General features: G+C 38.9%; 1 protein-coding gene across 1 annotated transcript; it reads right to left on the bottom strand.

Annotated features, from left to right (window-relative positions):
- Positions 1-5,207: 5,207 nt before the first annotated feature.
- Positions 5,208-20,142, bottom strand: LOC129769561 (angiotensin-converting enzyme-like). Its single transcript, XM_055771912.1, has 8 exons — positions 20,039-20,142; positions 7,633-7,723; positions 7,377-7,553; positions 7,117-7,319; positions 6,453-7,059; positions 6,293-6,401; positions 6,028-6,107; positions 5,208-5,960 (listed from the first exon to the last, which is right to left on the bottom strand). Exons 1-8 carry the CDS (start codon positions 20,109-20,111, stop codon positions 5,342-5,344), a joined length of 1,959 nt encoding a protein of 652 aa, XP_055627887.1. The 5' UTR covers positions 20,112-20,142; the 3' UTR covers positions 5,208-5,341.
- Between the last annotated feature and the right edge of the window lie 3,890 nt (positions 20,143-24,032).

The raw sequence follows: 24,032 nt of genomic DNA, 5'->3' as shown, positions 1-24,032 counted from the left end.
GAGATCATTTGTTTGAAGTTGAATCTAAATCCATTATGAATGAATGAATAAATGAATATTTGGAGGACTTCGAAAACGAGAGCGTTACGTTGGAGGCAAAAGGTTTTATGCATCCAACATTGGATACAAAAAAACCTTGTTCTGAAGAATAATCTTCAGAAACTTTCCTGCTAACTGCACTTGATTGACAAATCACAAAACCAAATGTATGTGTTTGCAGTATTATATGGATAGAAAACATGAAAATAAACTCTTTCGCTTGAATGTAATTTTCAATTCCAAGGGGAACTGGCAGATTATTTTTCAGCAACGATCACTTCTTTTCAGGTTTCTTCTCGATAACCAACAAACGAAAAGAGTTGCGCGCGTGTATGTGTGTGTATGGCGGCTGCTTCGATGTCTTCCCGGGGAACCGTTTTTCATTGCTGATGCTCTCTTGGTCACCTTCTCTTCTCCTTCTGATCGATCGGCTTTTCTGCGCTCCCTCACAGTTAAAACAAACTGATTGCGTTTCAGGTCAGGTCAGGCCAGGTAATGAATCCCTCGATTCCTCGCTGTCCAGCTCGTTCAGTAATGATTTTGTCTTGTCGATGCCCTCTCGAAAAATGAATGCGTTTCACCACCAAAATATCGCTTAAGTATGCTTTTTGTGCGTGATCGAATCGAGAGTAGGTGTGGTTTACGATGGTAATTTGGAAGGCAAACTAGAGGTGAATGAACTTTCTGAGTTTGAAACTTTCGGCGAGTGAGCAACAATCAATTGAAAATTATATAATTTTCGCGACGCGAAACATTCTCCGTTGCGCGCGCATACAATATTGGATACGAAAATATCCTACTGATGGGGAAGAATAATCTTCAGAAGCTTTCCTGCTAATTATACTTGATTGAAAAATTACAAAATCGAATGTATTTGGTCGCTGTGTGACCATAAAATAAATTAAAATAAACTCTTTCACATGAATGAATTTTTCAATTCCCAGGGGAACTGGCAGATTATTTTTCAGCAACGATTAGATCTTTCCAGAATTTTCTCGATGCTGAATGGCATTCAAACGAAGAGTTCCGCGCTTGTATGTGTGTGTGTGGCGGCTGCTCCGATGTCTTCCCGGGGAACCGTTTGTGGCATCACTCTCCTCCTGATGGATTCCCTTCTGGCCTAAGGTGCACGAACAGGCTCTTAGTGACAGCGTTCATCCGCGCTTTCATGATAAACGAAGAGCTTCACCACAACAGCGACAACATGCTCCAATTGCTGTTCAAAATTCAATGTTTTGAAAGCAATTTCAAGGCTATTGAAACAAGTTTTTGGATCAAAAAGTAACAAGTATATAACGCGTAGACATTTTATCTTTCGAATGAAGTGTGTATCATACCATTTCGTTCAGTTGTTTAGGAGCTATTAACGCTCAAAATCTCGGTTTCCGGCGTAACGCTTTCGTTTTCGAAACTTTGATTTTACACCCCGGTATAGAAATGAATGACGTAGTCCTACGTCAAAAAGTATGAACAAGTGTGTTTTGCTTAATCTGTATTTGATACATATACGCAAGCTTGCTCTTAGGTTGCAAGTTCATTTGCGTTCTGAAACTCATTGAAGCATGAATGATACTCTCATCTACTAATTTAATTCGAAAGATTACAACATTATCATCCTGCCTCTGAAATTACTAATTATTTTGTATGAATTTGGCTATAGGAGTCCGAGGCATCACTTCATTCTGTACAGCGGAGTCTCTTGCCCGAAATAGTTTTACTCCCACTCTTCTCCCTATTCCCCTTTTCTCCCATATTTCCTCTAATAATAGTTCTTATACCTCGAGGTAATTTATATGAAAAACAATCGCTTTATGAGCATTCAAAATGCCGATTACCTTCAAACATTCCCCGATATTCTATTTTGAGACTCTAAAGAAAATAGTATTTGACTTACGAATTGTTTAACAATCGATAGTTATTTTCTTTTATAGAATTATATATCATTGAATATTTATTAGTATTATCTATTTCCCCTTTAATTTAAATTTTGATTTATCGTTTATAGTTTAGGTACTTATTTTCTAATAATTCGTTATTACAGACCACAGCCTGACATTTGAACAATTAGTCGCCCGCAATTAGTCGTTCAGAGCGAACTGACCGCTCCGCTGAACCGCTGAACTGTGTATGCAGTTCAGAACGAATTGACCGCTGGCTAAGCTGTGCATGCAGTTCAGGACGAACTCTGTACCGTTAGTGGTGTATAAGAGGAAAGAAATAGAGGCGAATGAACTGCAAAGTTTAAAGCCTCTTAAAAACAAAGAAAGAAGAAAGAGGAAAGAAAACGAACGAGTGATAGATGAATGGTGCTGCAAGGTAAATTGCAAATTAACGAATGGAAACAAACGATAGCCCCATGGAACAACAAAAATAATATGTCAGTATTGTCGTTTTCATAAAAAACGCAATATTTCAGGATACGATGGTTTTAAATTGGATTGTTTGATTATTTATCAAATTAAATTTTAATTTATTTGTTCTTCTGGTATGATGTACTACGTGAAGAAGGTCTAGCTCAGAACAATTTAACAATTTCAAACTTAAAGATAATATCTGCGTAACGTTGTGACCAGACTTAATGCACTGATATAGGGCTGGGGAAAAAGAAATGTCGTATTTCTGATCGAAATTTGACGCTTTATTTAACATACTTAAAATTATCCAATTTAAGTCCAATATGCTTCGTTTTGTACGCAAACTTGTTGCCATTTAGAAAGCAACTTCATTATAAACCCCCCCCCCCCCTTATAAACCAACCTCCGCCCACCTTATTTGCAAAAAAACTCAGACAGCCAGCTTTCGCAAGCCTCCGAGCGAGCGTTGTCCTGGTGGAAAACAACACCATTCCTATTGATCATTTCTGGCCGCTTCTGGTCAATCGCCTGCTTCAAACGGTCAAGTTGCTCACAGTAGAGAACCGAGTTGAGGGTCTGGCCATACTTGAGCAGCTCATAGTGGATGATTCCCTTCCAATCCCACCATACACACAGCAAAACCTTCCTGGCCGTCAATACGGACTTGGCGATGGTTTGGGCCGGCTCACCGCGCTTCGACCACGACTGTTTTCGCTTTAGGTTGTCGTACGTGATCCACTTTTCATCACCAGTCACCATCTTCTTCAAAAATGGGTCGAGTTCGTTCCGTTTCAGCAGTGCATCGCAGGCGTTGATTCAGTCTAAAAGATTTTTTTGCGTCAACTCGTGTGGCACCCATACATCTAGTTTTTTTTTGGAATCCAATGTTCTGCAAATGGTTCCAAACGGTTTTATGGTCTATACCCAGTTCCTGGCCAGTCGAGCGAGTGCTCACATGCCGGTCTACTTGGATGATTTCAACGATTTTATCGGTTTCCACGACGATTGGCCTACCAGTACGGGGTGTATCTTCGACAGCCACTACACCAGAACGAAATCGATCAAACCAACGCTGTGCTGTGCGAAACGTTACAGTATCGGGTCCATAAACTACACGTATTTTTTCGGCCGCCTTCGTTGCAGTTTTACCACGCAGGTAGTAAAAACGTAAAATATGGCGAATTTCTTGCTTGGTGGACTCCGTCTTTGACGCGCTATAACTTGAGACTGAAAAGGACAATCACAACACTGTCAAAACGACACTTGTAGCACAGCTTGTCGTCTTTAAATAGACCCGATGCGATAAGTACAACAAAATATATGTTTAAGTGTTGCCATATATTGACAATATACGACATTTCTTTTTCCCCAACCCAATATTTTTCTTGTTGCTAAATGGAGCAGTCTTGTTGAAAGCCATCCAAAAGGCTTGTTTAATTTTTTTTTTGCTTTTACTTTTGGAAGAAAATTCGGAATATGACACGCAAGCTAAACAAAAGACTTTCCGAGCCAGGGCTAACAACTGGGGAGGAAAATAGGGTGGAAATGTTGGAGTGCATTGATCGCTTTCGTCGAGAAATTCAAGGGCAGTCAAAATCGTCTAAAGAAGTAGCCGAAATTTTTGAAGCAATTCAAGCTCGACACATATTGTCAGGCAAACTGCATCTAACGGCGAACTGAAAATTCGGCTCTCTAACTGGGAAATTTCTTCAGGTTAAGTTTTCCACCGAAGAACCACTGAAAAATATCTTCTTCACATCCAGCTTGAAATGCCTTGTACTTTGACGCCACTTTCAACCCGAAGACAATACTCGAATTCACAAGAATGAATTGGTTGGGGTTCTGCCAAAACGAACCAAGCGCCAAAAACATTATTTTGAGATATTTCAATCTGAAGTTTTGGCTCCCACTAATTGACTGTGTCGGATCAAATCTATCATTTTACCGCTCACGTCTTACAAACAGAGTGTCAAACATAATACTCCTTTCATGTTGTAAGCACACATCTTCGTCAATTTCTGATTCAGAACCTTTAGAATTATGAAAAAAAACTAAATCATGTTGTTGCTAGACACGCAAAACTACGTTCTCTGTGCAGTTAGAGCGAACCAAGTACATGCTAGCTATTAATATAATATCATTTCACAACACATTAGTATTTTGTAACGGCTCTTGACTAATTTCATGAATGGTATATATAGTGACTCACTTTTGCTGTTTTTGACAAAATGATATCTTCATGAAATTAAATTAAATTGATTGAGGAAAGCATTACACTTGGTTCGTCGTGGTTGAACACAGTTTTGAAAAATGCAGATCAGCGCTTCTACACTTCATGGCAGCCTTTAGGCTGTCTTACTTACCAGTTCCCGACGACATCTGATCCAAGGAGCTTTCCGAAACAGAAAAATCTCCAATGGTGTAAGTAACTCAATTTTGAAAAAAATGACGCTTGGTTCGTTTTGGCAGAACCCCGACCAATTGATCGATCTAAAAAAAATAAAAATAAAATGAGTCTGAGAAAGCCTCTATAACTCAAAACATCATTATTACACCAATAAACCCTAACGATCTCCAGAGGTCACAAAAATTTTTTTGCAAAATTTTGCAAAAGATCGACACGATGCCTCCATCGATAAAAATTGCACTACTGTTTGCGAAATCTGCCTTCCATTCATACTTTGTATTCAGCAACACAGCTGTATTGCAGCATTGAGAAAGTCTGCTATCTATTAGCTGGAGCCAGACTGTGACTTGAATAATGATGATTCAAAGCAAGCATCTAACAAAATAAAATGTTTATTATTGGGTTTATTGAGAGGTATCTATTTTATTAACATTTGTAAGTCCCAGCAATAATACTGTTCGAGTGTTTATACCAAGAGATGACAGCAACTACTTCAGGCTTCAATACTTTATTACATGACATCACATCTTCAAATCGAGTTCTACCATCCTACCGGAATTTTGGCGTCGTGTATCATCCGATCCAACAGCGCCACTATGGGTTCGAAATAATTCAACATAGCTGCAGACGATATGTTTTCTGATCCGGTCAAAATTTTCAGCACCACTGACCAATGCTGGGATCCACCCAGTGCTAAAGCTTTCTTCAACAGCCGACCGGCCCGTTTCGATCCGTACAAATCACACCTGTGCAGTGGCATCGGTAGTTCGTTCGGGTTCTCAAGCGTTCCGAAGATGGACTTCTTGCAAAGACCTTCCAGAATTTGGAAGCTTAGGAAGTTTGCCAAAAAGTATCTAACGTAGGGGGTATTATCCGAGAAATGGTATTTCGAAGCCACGTCAAACAGATTCGTTCGATCTATTTCGGAGGGTGACCGGATTCCTTGCTCTTGCTCCAGAAGCTGCCAGAAATAACTATTGGCTTCGGTGTCGAAATCGATAGTTTCATCAAACAAATCCCAACGGTAGCGGTCCATGACGTAGGAAAACGGGATGGCGGGGATTTTGATGAGTGCAGTCTTCAGCAGAAGAGCGTAGTCAAATGAGTTCAGGCCGTCGGCAGCCTCGGGTTGTAGGTACTTCGAGTCCAACAGGCCAAGTCTAAAGGGTATAGGAGGAATATAGTTAATACAAATAGCATTAAGATATGATTGATCTCCATTATAACCTAACAAGATGCAGAGGATTCAGGGCAGCCAAATGGATTGTATCACCAACGCTTTCGTGGAATGCCGAGTTCGTACCATCCTTCGAATATATCGTTGAAAAAATATGTTTTATTCAAGGTAATTTTCTGTCAAATGTGAACACAAAGATGTCGCCCTAACACGTGCATGATTTTTTCAGAGATCTAATTAAGGAATTCAGTTTTGAGCTATGTTTGATTCAAAATATTATAATAATTGCACACCATTTAAGTGGAATTACAATACCTGGAAAACAGTGGGCTGTGTAGATGCCAACATGTAGTATATAATGTGGCCCATCTCGTGGACAATTACATAGAAATCGCTCATCGTGTTTCCTGCACATGTGATCATCCTGGGAGTCTTTACGATATTAACTAGTACTCAAGATAATCCATCTATCTACCTGTAATCATCCTCATCGAACATGTTACCGGCCGATCCGTGGCACTTAGTAACATTTCCGACTCGCCCGAATACACTTCGCTCCCAAAAATTTTTGCTCATCATCGGCAATCCCATGGAAGAGTAGAAATCTTCCGCCCGTTTAGCCAAATGTTCACTGGTCCAGTTGGCTGCCCTAAAGTTCCTCTCGATGTTAACCTCATGCGGAAGAATCGATGCCACGTGCTTTTCCCAATTCTGACTCCACATATCTCCGACCAAATGCGCCGGTATTAATCCATCGCGATGGAAACTTGCCAACTCGGCATAACAGTTCTTCAGGAAGTATCTTAGCACAGCGTGTAGTTTATGGTAGAGTGGTTTCACATCCAACCAAAGTTGGTGAACCAGGGCGCGAAGATTTGGAATTTCCAGTTCCGCTCGCCATGCTGCACCAATGTCCTGGAAGCCTGCTCTGCGAGCTCCGTCGTTCATTAGATCGATCAATTGTTTAAAAGAATGTTTCATCGGGGGTCCCACAGCTAGTCTCCAGGAATTCCATACCCATCGTAAAACTCGTTCCTCATCTAGGGAACAACTTTTGGGTTGGTTCGGTTCTGTGATTATCTCTGTAATTGCAAAATAGCTTAACAAACGGTTTAGTATGGAAACTAATAGAACCAAACCATTAGCCATAATTTTCTCTAAATCTGGTTCACCATACAGACAAGTTACTCCATTTGAAACAGGATCTCCAGAATCGTTGTATTTTAAATAGGTTACACTCTCCAGAGACCGCCGACTATCCTGAGAACTGCGGTCATCCTCCAAACAAACTTGTGTTCCAGTATAGATTCCTTGCATAAAGCCTAATAATCGAGTGATTTCTCTGAATGAATCAATGAGATGTGTAAAATGTTCAAATTTGTTATCAGCGTTGCACTACCTTATTTCCTCGTCGCTGTTTCTTGGCGACTGACAGAGAAGATAGAGTGCCCTGCTGAAGCTAGCATTCAAATCTCCGTATTGCGTCCCCCTGCTGCATATTGCTTTCGTCCAGTGGGATTTTTGCACCGTCAGTTGAATTATTTTCTCCACTGTTGATGTTTGCGTTGGCAATGTGCTTCGGGGGAGTGAAAATTGAGAATGATTGCAATCAAATACACCGGGATTACCAACAGTGTGAAATTAATATGTCTTACCTCGATTCCCAGGCGTATTCTGCTGCCGCATGGTTCAGTTCTTTCAGCTCTTCATTCAGTTGTTCAAACCACTGGCCTGGGCTATTGGTCTCTGTGAATGATAACGTCATAAAGTCAACCATGAAGACGATGAAGAAAGGCCATGTTAATTTCTTTTCCGAGGTAGAAGCGAAACTCGTATCATGCTGGTTTGAATCATAAACATGTTTTGTAATTATCGTATGAATTGTATCGATAAAATATTCCCCTAATACTTAATCCATTGGACGTACAATCATTTTTCCCTCAGTTGATATTATGAATAATATTATTATTATTAGTCTTAATGAATATAATCTTATTCTAATTTTTTCGGAGCCTTGTGTGAAACTGAGCTGAGTTTTCGTTGAATTCATAAAGATTGAACGCGGCATTGAAACTACGCATGACTTCTCGAACTGGTTCATTACCAATGTAGTCCTGTCTCCATCGTGGCAGTCGAAAAAACCGGAGGTCCTGAGAGCGTAACCAGGAATATTGATGTCCACAAGAGCCAGGAGATTCGGAGCGTCGAGCTCGGCGTTCAGCAGCTTGGCAGCAAAAACGGCTTTCGCATTTTTTCACCTTCGTTCCAGTGTCTCTAATCCCAACAATCCCAATCGAATATTCTCTCTAAATTATGGTATATTGCTCAAATATTTCCACCAGTGAACAAACATATTGTATCCCCATTGACCATCTTTGTGTTGTTACAGAATAGCTACGTCCACGCAACAATCATCAGCGATGGAGATCGATCCACGGTCGAAATAAGATCGATTCATCCATACAACTGCTCTGCTCTGCAAGACACATTAGGCTGCTGTTCTATAAATAACTCAACAATGGATCAACGACTGTCTCCGCTGTCCAGTCTTAACTGGATAATGGAAGAACAGATAGAAAACTCTTACGCCTAAATGGCTACTGTGTAAATTTGTACCATTTGCTGCAATGGTATAGAAGGGAATACTCTAACGCCGAAAAAAGGCAACTGTGTAATGTACTAATTATAGATATGATAAATATGTGACATGTACACGATTAAAATTCGGCTCTGTTACAGCTAAAATGCTAATGAGCCTAAAATAAACAAAAGGGATAAAAAAAAAAAAAAAAACATATTGTAGAGATAAAAAGTTTGTGCAATAAATTTATGTGGAAAGGATACCAGTATAGTGTAGCGAAAAATGAATTGTGCCTGCCAACGTTCAAGGGTGGTTTAGGATTGGAAGATGTAGACACCAAATCTAAAAGTCTTTTCATAAAAAAACATTCTACACGCACACCGTGATTCCAATCAACACCTCGATGAATTTATGTTGAATAACGTTAACAATAGATACTTAACAAGAAACGCTAGGGATTGGCTGGTTATTGCTAGAAGTTTAGAAGGGAAAAATTTCAGTAAAACCTTCCTCTCAACTGATCAAAACACGGCCTTATTTGTGATGTATAAAGATTTAGTTCCTACGCGTAGCAAAATGTTCAATCACCGAATAGCAGGAATAGATTCTCCTCTTTGCAGCATTTGTGGTAGTCTCGACACACTGAAACACAGGATAAAACTTTATACTTCAGTTTGGTCGTGGATCAAGTCTATAATACAGGGTTTTCCATTTCGGGCTTCCGAAAGTATACAGCCCTGCGCTGACAACCGTTTGACATAACTGACAACCAAAGCGTCATATCGTTAGTTGAATGTCTGCCATTTTACAATATGGATCGTTTTAGCATCGCACAACGTGTTAATTTTGTTAAATTATACTATGAAAATGATGAAAAACCGGCAAATGTTTTTCGAGCATTACGGACGGATTTTGGTCGTCATGGACGGCCTACAGAGCACGCAATCGCTAATGTAGTGCGTAAATTCGAACAAACTGGATCCGTAGCGGATATTGTGAAACCTGTGCATCATCGTAATGTGCGTTCGGCCGAAAATATTGCTGCTGTTGCTGCCAGTGTGGAGGATGACCCGAATGTTTCGATTCCACGGCGTGCTCAGCAATTGGGCTTGTTAAACACATCATTGTGGAGAATTTTGCATTTGGACTTGCACCTACATCCATATAAAGTCCAACTGGTACAAAAATTAGAGCGTGGTGACCATGGAATGCGTCGGGCATACGTCGATTGGGTGAACGAACAACAGCAGCAAAATGCTGAATTTTCGCATCAAATTTTCTTCAGCGATGAACACCCAAAATATGGGGCTCAGAAAATCCACACGTGATTGTTGAGAGGCCATTGCATCCGCCAAAAGTCACTGTTTGGTGCGCATTATGGTCTGGTGGAGTCATCGGACCGTATTTCTTTGAAAATGAGGACGGCGAGACGGTAACTGTGAATGGTGAGCGCTATGGCCGCATGTTAACCTTTTTTTTGCCACAAATTGAAGATATGGATACGGATGACATGTGGTTCCAGCAAGACGGCGCCACGTCCCACACAACACGACCGAACATGGCCATACTGCGAACGAAATTTGAGGGACGCATAATTTCGCGTTTTGGTGATGCCAATTGGCCGTCCAGATCATGCGATTTGAACCCGCTAGACTTTTTTTGTGGAGTTATGCGAAAGACCGCGTCTATGACAACTCTCCGCAAACTCTTGAACATTTGAAAGACAACATTCGTGAAGTTATGACCGAGATACCGACCCATATGTGCCGAAAAGTCATCGAAAATTATCTGTTCCGGATCAAGGTGTGCGAGGAAGCCCTAGGTGGACATTTGAATGATGTTGTATTTCACACATAATGGCATAAACCAAACTTTAATTTGAAATAAAAGTTTCATCGAAATTCGAATTCTAAGTGTGTTTTATTTCAATTTACTTTCGGAATTTAAAGTTGGAAAACCCTGTACATTTGCGAATGAAACTACAAATCAGTGATCCAGAGAGATTTTACTGATCGAAGGCTGCCCTCTGGCTTACTGTAGAAGGAATTAAATTCAATTTGAATAATTTTGGTAAGACTCGCAATGATTATTTGATAGCGTTCAAGGATGGAATACGAGAAGTACGGTGGAACAATGAGAAAAAATTTGAAAAACAGTTCAAAGGGTTTCTGAATATCTGCTAAGGTCAGTTAGGCTTCGCTTGGAGTAATAGGGTTTCGCTAGTTCTTAATATGCTGGTTATGAAAAAAAAAGGATTTTACAATATCTGCCAAGGTCGGTTAAGTTTTGCTTTGAGAAATTGGGTTTCACTGGTTCGTAATACTTTAATTATTAACTCCGAATTGCCGCGAGTAATCGGTATTGCTAACCTTAGTATTGCTAAGATTAGGTTAAGGTAGGTTAAGTTAGGTTGAGGTTTTCTACTCGTTTTAGCAAACAAAAATGCTAGTTCAAAGCACAGGTAATAAATTGTTACTGATGAAAATGAAATAAATAAAATGAATAAAAAAAACAGTTGGCATCTGTCCTGGTAGGGTGGCAGATTGACAGGAACATTCCACGGCAAGTCGCGAAGCGCGAATTTCACGAATTTACGCTGAATGGCTTCACGAATTTACGCTGAACGGCTTTCACGAATTTACGCGAATTTCACGAATTTACGCGAGTTTCACGAATTTACGCTGAACGAACCAGACTGACATACAGTGATTTCTGAGTGTAAGGATCTTTAAACTCTTTCATCGCCTTTCCAACGAAACCAAGTTGCTTTCGTGCCTTCGCAATTACTTCTGAATAACGGTTCCTAAATGTCAGATGGGAGTCCGATGTGATTCCATGGTCGGGCACCGTCTTTACACGAGTCAGGGTAGTCCCGTTGATGGCGTACTCGAAATGCAGGGGTTTTTTTTGCGATGGAAGCTGATAACGTGGCACTTTGGAATGCTAAGAGTCAAGTTGTTGGTACGGCACCACGATGCGGATTTGTCCAGTATCTCCTGAAGCCGGTAACAATCATCTTCATTATTAACGATTACAAAGATTTTTGTGTCGTCTGCGTATATTAAATATCACCCGTTCTCCAGAAGTGAAGTAGCGTCATTGATATATAGCGAGAATAACAGAGGGCCAAGATTGCTCCCTGAGGCACCCCTGAAGGATTACAGAACCAGTCTGAAGTCGACGAACCAATCTTGACCGTAAGAGCTCTATTGCAGAGATACGATTCAAGCCATTGAACAAATTTCTCAGACGAACCCATTTTACGCAGGAGAATAGAGTGGTCAACCCGATCAAAGGCTGCTTTCAAATCGGTGTAAAATTGTGTCCACTTGTTTGCGCAGACCTTCGAAGACGGATCGAGGTAAACTCAATGACGTTTTTGGTCATACTTCTTCCGGAATAGAAACCATGCTGGTTCGTAGAAATATGACCTTTTGTTCTGTTGAACATAAAGTTGGAAACGATGATCTCTATAAATTTCGAACATGCATAGAGGGAAGTGATCCCACGATAGCATCTGACATCAGTTTTGCTTCCCTTCTTGTGGACAGGAAACATGTACGATAATTTCCAGTCGGTCGGGAATTTGGCCAAGGTCATTGAGAAATTGAATATGCACAGCAGTGGGTTCATGAGTTGGACGGAGCATTTTTTTATAACAAATGCAGGAATTCCATCTGGACCGGGATTGTTCGACGACTACTTTTTGATGAGCTTTTTTACAGCTGCAATAAACTCTTCAGATGAAACTTCGAATGTGTCCAACTCGATCTGGAGTATTTGCGGTAAAGTTGGTCGTTCAAGTACCTGTAACGGCGGGTAGCTATGTGGAAGACGATCTTATCAGAAAGAGAGCGTGATTTGCGGAAGCTCCTATGAGCGAGTTTGCTGCATCTTCTCCTTCTTCGCAATGCTTCATTCGACCACGGCGGTTTCTTGAGCGGCGGTTCAACGGAGCACATTGAGAAATTGCCAGTCGAACAGAACTAGGGAATTCGTGGACCGCAATGTCAATGTCATTGCAGTTCAAGACAGAGGACCAGTCGATTTGATTTAATACGGTAGATAATTGTGCAAAATCGGTTTTTGTAAGGTTAAACTCCTGAAGATCGAAGACATCATTGGTATATCACGTGGGAGAGCTGCAGCTTAAGGTGGTCATGAACGGCGGATGACATTCATCGATTGCGGTGAGTGAGCCGTTTATGTTGTCAAGCGTAAAAGCATCGTCTATTGATTCACTGACAAGTGAAAGGTCCAAGATGTTGCCATGTCGGTTGCGAAGACTATTAATTTAACGCAGATTGCAGGAGTTGATACCATCGAGAAGCACTGCACATGATCGATAAATTGTCGAGATAGATGAGTCATGTTTGCAGAACGCGTTGTCCGAATTGATCCACTTTAGCCCTGGCGAATTATAATCACCGTCTGCGTTGGTCCTGGATGCAACCGACTCCAAACAATCAGTATGACGCTTAATAACTCGCAGATCGCTCGATTTATCCGGGGGAATGTATATAGCACCAACACCAATTTTGCGTTTTCCAACGGAAATATCAACCCACGCATGTTCTAGTTGAGGTTCGTTTACCGCGAAGAATGATGAAGGAATGCTATTCTTGATTGCGATGAAGGCTCCGCCGGAACGTTCCTTATTGCTAGTGAGCGCTGTACGGTCCCCTCTATATTCGACGAAGTTGCAAACAGCATCCGGGATGGTATGACATCGTCGAGCCACGTTTCGGTGATTATAATAACGTCATATGGGGAAGCAGTGACGGCAATCATGAAGTCCTCGATTTTGCTACGCAGTCCACGAGCGTTCTGATAGTAGAACGTCAGCCCAGAATTTGCTGAATGGTTGAAAAAGTTAGTTGGTGTAGAAAGAAATCTGGAATCGTTAGAATGATTAGGAGACGAATTGTTTCTATTGCAAACATATTTGCCTGATGAACGATGTATATGGGGATGGGGATGCAATATCTGTTCACATCTATGACATGCTCCAGAAATATTTTCCGGGTTATTGAAAAGGATGCCTGTTATATTGCCTAATTCTTGCATTTTACCCTGGTTCGCTGCATTGCTTGAAAGAAGCTTCTAATAAAGAATTACTCTCCAGTCCCATCAGACACAGAACAAGTCAACAAGCCTTCAACAATTATTGCAAGTACAGTAGAACCCCGATTATCCGCGAAATAGTCGGACTAGATCACCGCGTATAACGAAAATCGCGGATAACGCAATAAAGGGCTAAACATGAGGTAGGGTAGAAGTACATATCATTGCAATAGTACCAATTATGGTAATACGAGTGAGTTTTTTGATAGTTTAGAAAGCATATCTTATTTTTAAAGGCTCTAATACGATTTTTAAACATTAGAAATCTCTTCTTTGTCGATTCTGATACTTCATTCCATGCGAATGGAAAAACATTGTTCTTTCGATGAAAAAATTAGTTTGAAAATAGTGTTTCTAATTGATGCTTGCTTCTTAGCATTTTGCTAAGGAATATGCGGTCAAAATAATGAGATTTTTATGCTGTGAAGTGTCTGTTTTTATGCAAACACAGTGTTGACGCATACATTACAACTTTCGTGATGTTGTGATTCGACCAATTCATAGGAGTTTATCGAAATAAACATGTATTTTTGTATGACCATAATTGGTACAATTTCACATCCACGTGCCAATTATCCCAATTATCCTATTATGGTTGTACGTTGTTATGTTATGGTTGTACCTCACGTTTTCACGCTGTGCAATTGCATATCATAGGGCGCATTTAAACGCTCAGTAGTGTTGTGAAATAGCACTATGCGTGTCCGATCGAAGCATATTTGTTTGATCCACTCTGTTGAAAATTAATCCATTAATGCAATAAATGTATTATCAATGCCAGCAGTGTGTATCCAAAAAGATCAGCACTTTTCAATATTAACAAAGATTTTTTTTAACAGATTATTCAGATGACATAAGACACTTATGCAAACAATCATTTTGCTTTTTCAAAACAACTACTTTTACATAATACAAACCAGTAGTAACCCAAATAATGATTTCAGCGTATCTGAAATGATCAGAACTTTTCGCTTTAGGTGAACAAAGATTGTGTCGCTTGAGACACTTATACGATTATTCAAATAACATGAGACATTTATGCATAGGACATCATTAGACATCAAGCTTCGTTTAGGAAAAGCATAAACTGATACTTGGTTGACTAAAATATAAGATTAGCATGGTTTCTTGCTGTGGTGGCTGAGAAAAGACAAACGACCACAAAGAGTTAAATCTTAGGTGAATGGGTTATTATCCTTTGTAAAAAATAAAAATATCCTTTGTTCAGAATCGAAAACTACATCACAACCCTCCCTCCTTTGTGATTCTCTTGTCAGCTAGCAGAGAGACCTAGCAATGAGAAGCAGGCAGTTATTTTACAACCGGGAAGCACATAACACCAGTCTAATCTAGAGATGAAACGGATATTCGGTATCCTGCCTATCAATATGTGGTATCCGGCCAATAATTTCTCATCAACAGAAAATAAATCATAACCGGAACTTGTAATGCTTGTTAATTATTTTTTGATTTTTAGTTAATTAAGTGTACTTTCAACGACATATTATTGCATACTAGGAATAAGATTTAGAGTCATAGTTTTATTTAAAAATTATTATCGAAGTATTATTTGAATCCTATTAATACATTTTCCACGTGACACCGACTATTACCATAATAGGTACACTTATTACGAAGCTCCAGGAACACTATTACCATAATGGGGACATGGAAGCGGCATTTTCAAACATGTTTTTATACAATTTAGTCAATTAATCATCAAAATATCAGTGAGAATCTTCACAAACAGAGTTCAAACTGCTAGAAAAAATATACTTTTGTATATTTTCAAACTAAAATAGAGTATTTATTCACAAATTTCTGCAAGTTGGTTACATATCTCCTCCATAATTGGGTCACTTACACGAAAAAAGATATTTTAACATGAAAACTATGTTTTATCAATACAGAAATTGTGAAACTATCCATCTGTAAGGTCGTTTACATCAGTGATCAGATAATGTGAAAGCCATGGCCAAAACAAAAAAGCAAGAATCTACCACTCACTGACAAATTTCGGGAAGGTTTATAGAATTACTAAGGAACTCGCATTCGCGGATAATCCGCACCGCGGATCATCGAGGTTCTACTGTAATTGCAACTGAGTGGAACAAAATTGCACCAAGAACTTCAGCCAATCTAGTTGAATCAATGCCATGACGATGTTTGGCATTCACGCCAAGGGTGATCACACAAAATAGAATGTGGGTATCCGGAATAAAGTGGATATATTTTGTACTGTTATTTCAAACATCTGAACTTAAAAATAGACAAAAGTAATAGAAAAATAAACATCATTGTGATAAAATGTATTGCATTATTTTGGTGGATTATTTGAGGAAAGTTCGACTGTTTGCCTGAAACATTAAAAAGTACGCTACGTTAAGCGGCCCATACACGCTAAATATTACTGTGCAAATGTATGTGCAACATTATTGAACTTTGTTTACAAACGTACAATCTTTTTGTGCAATAGCCGTTTTTGTACAATGAAATGGAATGTCTGGAGATTTTATTGAAGACTGGTGCAAATATTCACCATATATTATTCGATATTTTCAAAATTGCACAATGAATATCTAAATTTATAGATTTCGTACAATATACTGTACAACCTTTCAATATTAGCAATATACATTCAATTCTATTGCACAATCTCATGTATGATACAATAACATTGAGCGTGTATGAGCCGCTTTAGACGATCATGTTGCTTAGGTTTTAAAGATGAGAAAAAAAGGTAGGAAAGCGTCGACTGACTGGGACTGACAGTTATAAAATAAGAAAATAAAAATATATATGGTTTGTTTTCGGATGTTGTACAAAATGTGACGACTTCCTAGTCGAATTTCAGACTATCTTGCATTTATACAATAAGCATCTTTGGGATCTGGGACCGACACTAATATTGTGCAAACACTCTTGATACGGGCTGAATGGAAAGCGTAGCAAGAACAATTCAGGGCTCAACGTGTTAAATAATTTTAAAAGCGAAAAACTCGAAAAATAGTGGTTTTGAAGGTGGTATTATTAATGTTATCCCAAAAAAATCATAATAAACTCGATTGTTTTTTCTTCAAGTTGCATCATGGAAAAACGCTGTAGAAAATTTCCCATTGGGCATTCTCTCTTGAGAATTTGGGTAGAAGTAGTTTAGAGTGTATTGTTTGCACTGTATTTTTATCGCTGTCAGTTTTTCGAAAATTGGAAAAAATGGCGTCAGCCGAAAAGCAACGTTGCGAATTAGTTTTGCGCAAGCACCTGGAAAATCCTCAACTCTCACATCGGGAGATCGGAAAACAACTCGGAATCGAGCAGTCAACGGTGAGTCGTGTGGTTCAACGTTACGATGAAACTCTGAGCATCGAACGGAAGGAGAAAGGCGGTCAGAATGGATGTTCTATTAGTGATCATGATCACAAGCGTGTCGTGAAAGCGTTTAAGCGGAATATCAATGCTTCGGTCAGGGATGTGGCCAAAAGTTAATTCTGTCCCAGTCTTTCATTCAGAGAGCCAAGGACCGGGAGGGACTGTATACGTACAAAGTGCAGAAGGCTCCAAATCGCGACGAACGGCAAAATATGGTGGGAAAGACACGGACCCGGAAACTGTACATCCAGATGCTGACGAAGCCTAATTGTCATAGATGATGAGATTTACGCCAAAGCGGACTTCCAGAAAAATTTGGTCAAAAACGGAGAAAGTTACTATTAGTAATATCTTGACAAATATTGAGAATATTTTTGAAAGCTGTGAACCATTTACAGGGTCTTTTAGATTAAACGCTCACGCAAAAAAGCCTTAAGCCTTAATGAAACTTTGTTCTCATATGGTAAGAATTTCAACATTGAAATATTCCAAAAATAATTAGACTACTTAAAAAGTAGTCTAATTATTTTTGGAATATTTCAAGTATGCAAAGTTACTTAAATGACCAATATCTTTACACCCAAAACGTTTCACTGCAATCTGAAATGGTGCTGCCAATGACCAGGGCCAAAGTTTTTTTTAATTTTTTTTTCAAAAATTTATATCTTAAAAGACTTACAATATTTTGATCAAAGAAGAAATTATAGGAAATCGTTCAAATTTTCATAAAAAATATTTAAAAATTTATTGTTTTTAATTTACACTAAATTTTTTTTTCCAAAAACTAAAATTCAATTTTCTCAAAAACGTATTTTTTTTTCAAAATTCTCAAAAAAATTGTGTGAATAGCCCGTACAATTAACAACAAGTCGTCCATACATCCGAAGATGGGCACTTTTACAGGAAATAAAAGTTTTTCTAACAACAACTTTTCCATGCTTTTTTTGAAAAAAAAACAACGAATCCTAATTTTGTTTAAAGTCAAGATAGCAATATAGTTTAATCGACAAAGTTTTAGATCTTGTTAAAACATAAACTTTTGTCGAAGACGTCAACTTTCTATCTTTTATAGTTTTTAGAATATAAGTCAGTTTTGTATGAAGACTCCTGAAAAAAATAATGCTTTGCTCGAAACATTTTTGTGTGTAAATTCTCACGTTTGACATTTTCTTGACATGTTTTTAAATAGAGAAAAGTTTGCACAGCATTTAAAATGCGATAATTTATACATAAAAATGTAAAAAACTGAACATTAGTAGCATTTTTTCGAAAAAAACATGATAAAGTTTTTGTTCGAAAAACTTTTTCCATTTAAATGTGCCCATCGTCCGATTTATGGAAAACTTGTTGAAAATTTTAAGGGCTATTTATATCTATTTTTTCAGAATTTTTAAAGCATATGTTTGCGAGAAAAATGAATTTTAATTTTCAAATTTTTTCCAAATTTTTTTCCAAAAAATTCTTTGATAATTTTTAAACCAAACCTAAGTAATTTCCTAAATTTAATTCTCTGACCAACTTTTTGTAGATCTTATAGTTCTTCAATGAAGATTATTAAAAAAAAAGTTGAAAAAACTTAAAATTCAAAAAAAAAACTACCAAAAAATTAATCGGACCTACAAAATTTTAGTCAAAGAATGGAATGTAGGAAATTATTTTGGTTTCCTTTAAAACTTATCAAAGAATTTTTTGAGAAAAAAAATTTCGTTGAAAAAAAATATTTTGAAAATTAAAATTAATTTTTCTCGCAAACATATGCTTTTAAAATTCTGAAAAAAATAGATATAAATAGCCCTTCAAATTTCCAACAAGTTTTCCATAAATCGGATGATGGGCACATTAACATGAAAAAAGTTTTTCGAACAAAAACTTTTTCATGTTTTTTTCGAAAAAATGCTACTAATATTCAATTTGTTACATTTTTATGTATAAATTATCGCATTTTGAATGCTCTGCTTTTCTTTATTTAGAAACATGTCAAGAACATGTCAAACGTGAGAATTTACACACAAAAATGTTTTTTTTTTCAGGAGTCTTCATGCAAAATTAAAAACTATAAAAGATAGAAAGTTGACGTCTTCGACAAAAGTTTATATTTTAACAAGATCTAAAACTTTGTCGATTAAGCTATATAGCTATCTTAACTTTAAACAAAATTAGGATAAGTTGTATTTTTTTCAAAGAAAATATAAAAAAGTTGTCGTGAGAAAAACTTTTTTCCTGTAAAAGTGCCCATCTTTGGATGTATGGACGACTTGTTGATAATTGTACGGGCTATTCACAGATTTTTTTTGAGAATTTAAAAAAAAATAGTTTTTGAGAAAATTGAATTTGAGTTTTTCAAAAAAAAATTTAGTGTAAATTAAAAACAATAAATTTTTAAATATTTATGAAAATTTGAACAATTTCCTACAATTTCTTCTTTGATCAAAATTTTGTAAGTCTTATAGTTTTTGAGATAGAAATTTTTGAAAAAAGAATTTAAAAAAACTGACCCTTTTCAAAAAGTGGTCCAATTATTTTTGGAATATTTCAAGTATGCAAAGTTGCCACAATGACCAACATCTTCACACCCAAAACGTTTCACTGCAATCTGATTTGGTGCTGCCAACTCCTAAGACGAGTTGGCGTGAAATCCGTCAATATTAACTTTAATAACTTCTGACTATCGTCAGTTCCTCTACTATGCGTATTTTTAACGTATTTTTGAGAATACTCGTTATTTTTCGAATCGTCTTGAAACATTTAGGTCGAATTTTTTTAGGTCAATCAATTTTACATTAGTTAATCTTTTCACTTGCATTGTAACATGTTTGGTTGATGAAGATATTACTATGTAGGTCACTATTAATTATTAAGATCAGGATTCTATGAAGGATATGGCGAATGTGATCACTAAGAGTCTAAAATCACTACAGTCCGAACAACCCACGATAATCACAATATATTTAAAATTGCACAAAAGAAACGTCGCAACATATTCCTACCGTTGTTTGTGTACTCCAATTCATAAGAGAACAGTACAAAACTAATAAAAACACTAAGATACAACAAACACATTTCCAGTGTATCAAAAAAGTAACTGCTTCCGTGTCACATTACAAGACAAATGAAACCGGCAACGGTTTGTAGACTCACTTTTATGCTACATATTGCCCAACGGCACCCCACAGAATCATGCGCGGTATCGCTCTCAATCTTCAACGAAATCCGCCCGGAAGCGTTTCTCCGATTGGGTAGACTCGGTATCGTTTGGATTAAATCAAGATTTAAAATGTTACGGTCAAGTGCAACGCGAAAGGTATTCTTTAAAGGCATCCGGCTAGTATATAGTAATATATATTTTTGGGACGTGCAAATCAGAATGAAAAAAATATATAATATGAAGAGCATGCCGTTACATGGCTTATCTAGAAATACAGATAAATTGATTAACATTATTTTCCATTTAGCGGTTGACATTGTTGCTTTTACTATCGGGAAAATGTTACGATTCATGTACTCTGATGAAAGGTTGATAACATTGTACGAGTCGCTATTTAACTAACTTGTGGAGATAATATACAAGTAGATTATGTTAATGGTATCTTGCCTTGGTGAACATACGGGATATTTCAACATCTGTATAGTATGGAAAAAATGCCTGAAAAATCGTCACGGTATGCAATTTTCACTATTGAAATAGTTATTCTAACAAGGGATCCGATAGTTTGAAGTTATATGTTGTCTAAAGATCATCAAAGACAAAATTCTGTTCTTTTTAGTAGAACGTTACATAAACGCTATTCTTTTGCCACACATTTCACATTTCATCTTCATAGTAGCTTTTTCCATGCCATTCTCATTCAATGTGCTTTTGATAACTGAGAATAAGTTTGTAGTGAATGATTTATGATTATTGTCTTTTTTTGATAGAAAATAATATTCATTTTCCGCTGCTATGTATTCGAAAGAAGATACCAAGACAGTGCGGAAGGATGAATGAATAATTGCAAATAGAGAAATTGGGAGCATAGTGGTCACCCTAAGGAAAATGCCCATTTCCAGCGTCCTTATACCGCTTCAATCTCCGTTTTATGAAGAATATTGTAGCTCAACTTATTGCTGCTCAAGATAGCAAATGGTTTTTACTATAACAATTGAGAATAGTACATTTTCATCAAAAGATAAGAAATCGAACATTTTTTGGCGTGGAGGCGAGGTGGTTACTCGCATAGATCATGCTAAATGGGATGGATTCGTATATTTTTTCTTGAAAGCTGATATTTTTTTACATAATATTCAAAAATCAGAGATGTGTTTTTTTTCGTTTTTGAGTTCCAATTTTTCAAAGTTACCCGATGGTCTGAAAAACATTATTCCCATTTTTTCCAAAAATTATTTTTTTGAAAAAATCATAACTTTCGACATTTAATATTGAAGTCAACGAGCTAGTTTTCTTTTCTTCGATAAAATATCATAAAAGATAGGATTTTAGTAGCATAGATCTAGTCTAGTCGCAAAAGACGAATTTCATGCCAACTCGTCTTATGAGAATCAGCTCTTAACTAGAATAGTTAAGAGCTGATGAATTGAGAGGGTTCAAAAAAACTTGTGCCATGGCGTACACGATTCCAGCCCTTCTGGTTATCTGAAACAAAAAAAATCGAACAGATTCTGAACCAGTAAAGATGCCGCTATCGCATGAACCTCGGGCAAGTCAAAAACATCTTTTTTGACAAAATGGTGACAAAAGGTTGGTAAATGAATGGACAAAGCGTACCATCGGTACTTCGCGTACCTACAGGCATGAAATAGACCCCATCCGTGGTCCTTAGCTTCCTGTCCAGTAACTCCTATCCCTACTTCCCCGTGGTGCCGGCTGGGGTACGAGTAACCATAGTGAAGATCGGGTAACCAACCCCGGTGGAATCTTGGTCGTATGTTGACAGGGAAGGTGGGGCTTCTCTTCTCCCCTCCGGAGGGTGAAGCTTTCTCATTTAGTGCGCGTCTGTTCTCCATGGTAGGAGCGGCACACGACAGCGTCTGACATGAAGCGGGCGGCTGAATCAAGAAACGTGTTGTCTCGAACACTATAGCTAAGATGGCAGCCCCATCACGAGACTCGGTAGCGTGGCCCTAGTAAGGCAACCTACCTAAAATAACCTACTACGAATACTCAATTAATTACGACTCGGAACATGCGGCATGGATCCAGGCAACGAAATAAGGACATGGAATGGAAGCTTGGTACCTGGAACTGCAGATCGCTAAATTTCGTGGGTGGCGACCGAATACTGCTCGAGCAGTTAGAACCCCACAAGTTCGGTATGGTGGCTTTGCAGGAAATCTGTCGCAAGGGTGAGAAGGTGTGGAAGTTCCGCGGCAGCAAGGCCCAGTTTTACCAGAGCGATTGGGCCTACCAACGAGCTGGGAACGGGCTTTGTAGTGTTGGGCAGAATGTTGGATCGCGTTATGAATTGGAAGGCGATCAACGAAAGGATGTGTGTACTGAGGATAAAAGGCCGGTTCTACAACTACATCATCATCAACGTGCACTGTCCGCACGAAGGCAGACCCGACGACGAGAAGGAAGTGTTCTATGCGCAGCTGGAAGCGACATACGACAGCTGTTCACCACGGGACATCAAGATCGTCATCGGGGATATGAACACCCAGGTTGGTAGGGAAGCAATGTACAGACCGGTGATAGGCCCATGCAGTCTACACACCGACACGAACGACAACGGCCAGCGGTGCACCAACTTCGCAGCTTCCCGAGGCCTGGCGATCAGAAGCACTTTCATCCCCCGCAAGGATATTCATAAGGCCACTTGGAGCAACATACAACAAACCAAATGACCACGTCCTCATCAAAGGCCGATTTTTCTCAAACATCACTAACATACGCTCCCTGCGCGGTGCGGATATTGACTCGGATCACTACCTAGTAGGAGTACATGTGCGCTCAAAACTATCGAGAGCTTACAAGTAAAGGCAAAACCACCCTCCTCGGTTTAACATTCGTCAGTTAAAAGACCCGCAAGCTGCCGAGAATTACGCGCTCCTGTTGGATGAGGCACTACCCTCCTCTGGGGAGCTAAATGCTTCGAATCTCGAGGACGCCTGGAGTAAGATTAGCTCTGCCATCGAAGAGACCGCAACCGCGGTACTAGTTGAGGAAACTACGAGCCCAAGGAACGACTGGTTCGACGGGACAAGGTGTGGTGTGTAGGGACGAGGAAGGAAACCTGATTACAAGCGAGCGCGAGGTGGTCGACAGGTGGAAGCAGTTCTTCGATAAGCACCTCAATGGCGAGATAGCAGATGGAGGCGTAATGGAAACCTACCTGGGAGTGCCTTCAAAGGATAATGATGCCCCAGCCCCCGACCTCCAGGAGATCCAGCGAGAAATAGGGCTGCTGGAGGCAAATAGAGCCGCTGTAAAAGACCGACTTCCGGTTGAACTCTATAAACACGGTAAAAATATACTGGCAACGGCACTTCATTGGGTAATATCCAGGATTTGGGAGGAGGAGTAATTACCGGAAAAATGGATGGAGGGTATTGTTTGCCCCATCTATAAAAAGGGTGATCGATTCGAGTGCGGCAACTACCGCGGCATAACGCTAACTAACGCCGCATACAAGGTGCTCTCCCAGATTCTAACACGTCGTCAATCCCCGATAGCCAAAGGCTTCGTAGGGCAGTACCAAGCGGGCTTCATGGGGGCCCACGCCACTACGGACCAGATTTTTGCCCTCCGACAAATCCTCCAGAAATGTCGGGAGTACAACTTGACCACTCATCACATATTCATAGACTTTAAGGCAGCTTATGATACAGTCGATCGAGAACAGCTATGGCAGATCATGCACGACTACGGGTTTCCGGACAAACTGACACAGCTGACCAAAGCTACCTTGGAGCGAGTTATGTGCTACGTTCGTGTTTCGGGGGCACTCTCGAGCCCTTTCGAATGACGCAGAGGTTTAAGGCAAG

This window comes from Toxorhynchites rutilus, chromosome 2, assembly GCF_029784135.1.
Source record: "Toxorhynchites rutilus septentrionalis strain SRP chromosome 2, ASM2978413v1, whole genome shotgun sequence".
NCBI classification, from domain to species: domain Eukaryota; kingdom Metazoa; phylum Arthropoda; class Insecta; order Diptera; family Culicidae; genus Toxorhynchites; species Toxorhynchites rutilus.
This window is presented reverse-complemented; position numbering and strand designations above follow the sequence as displayed.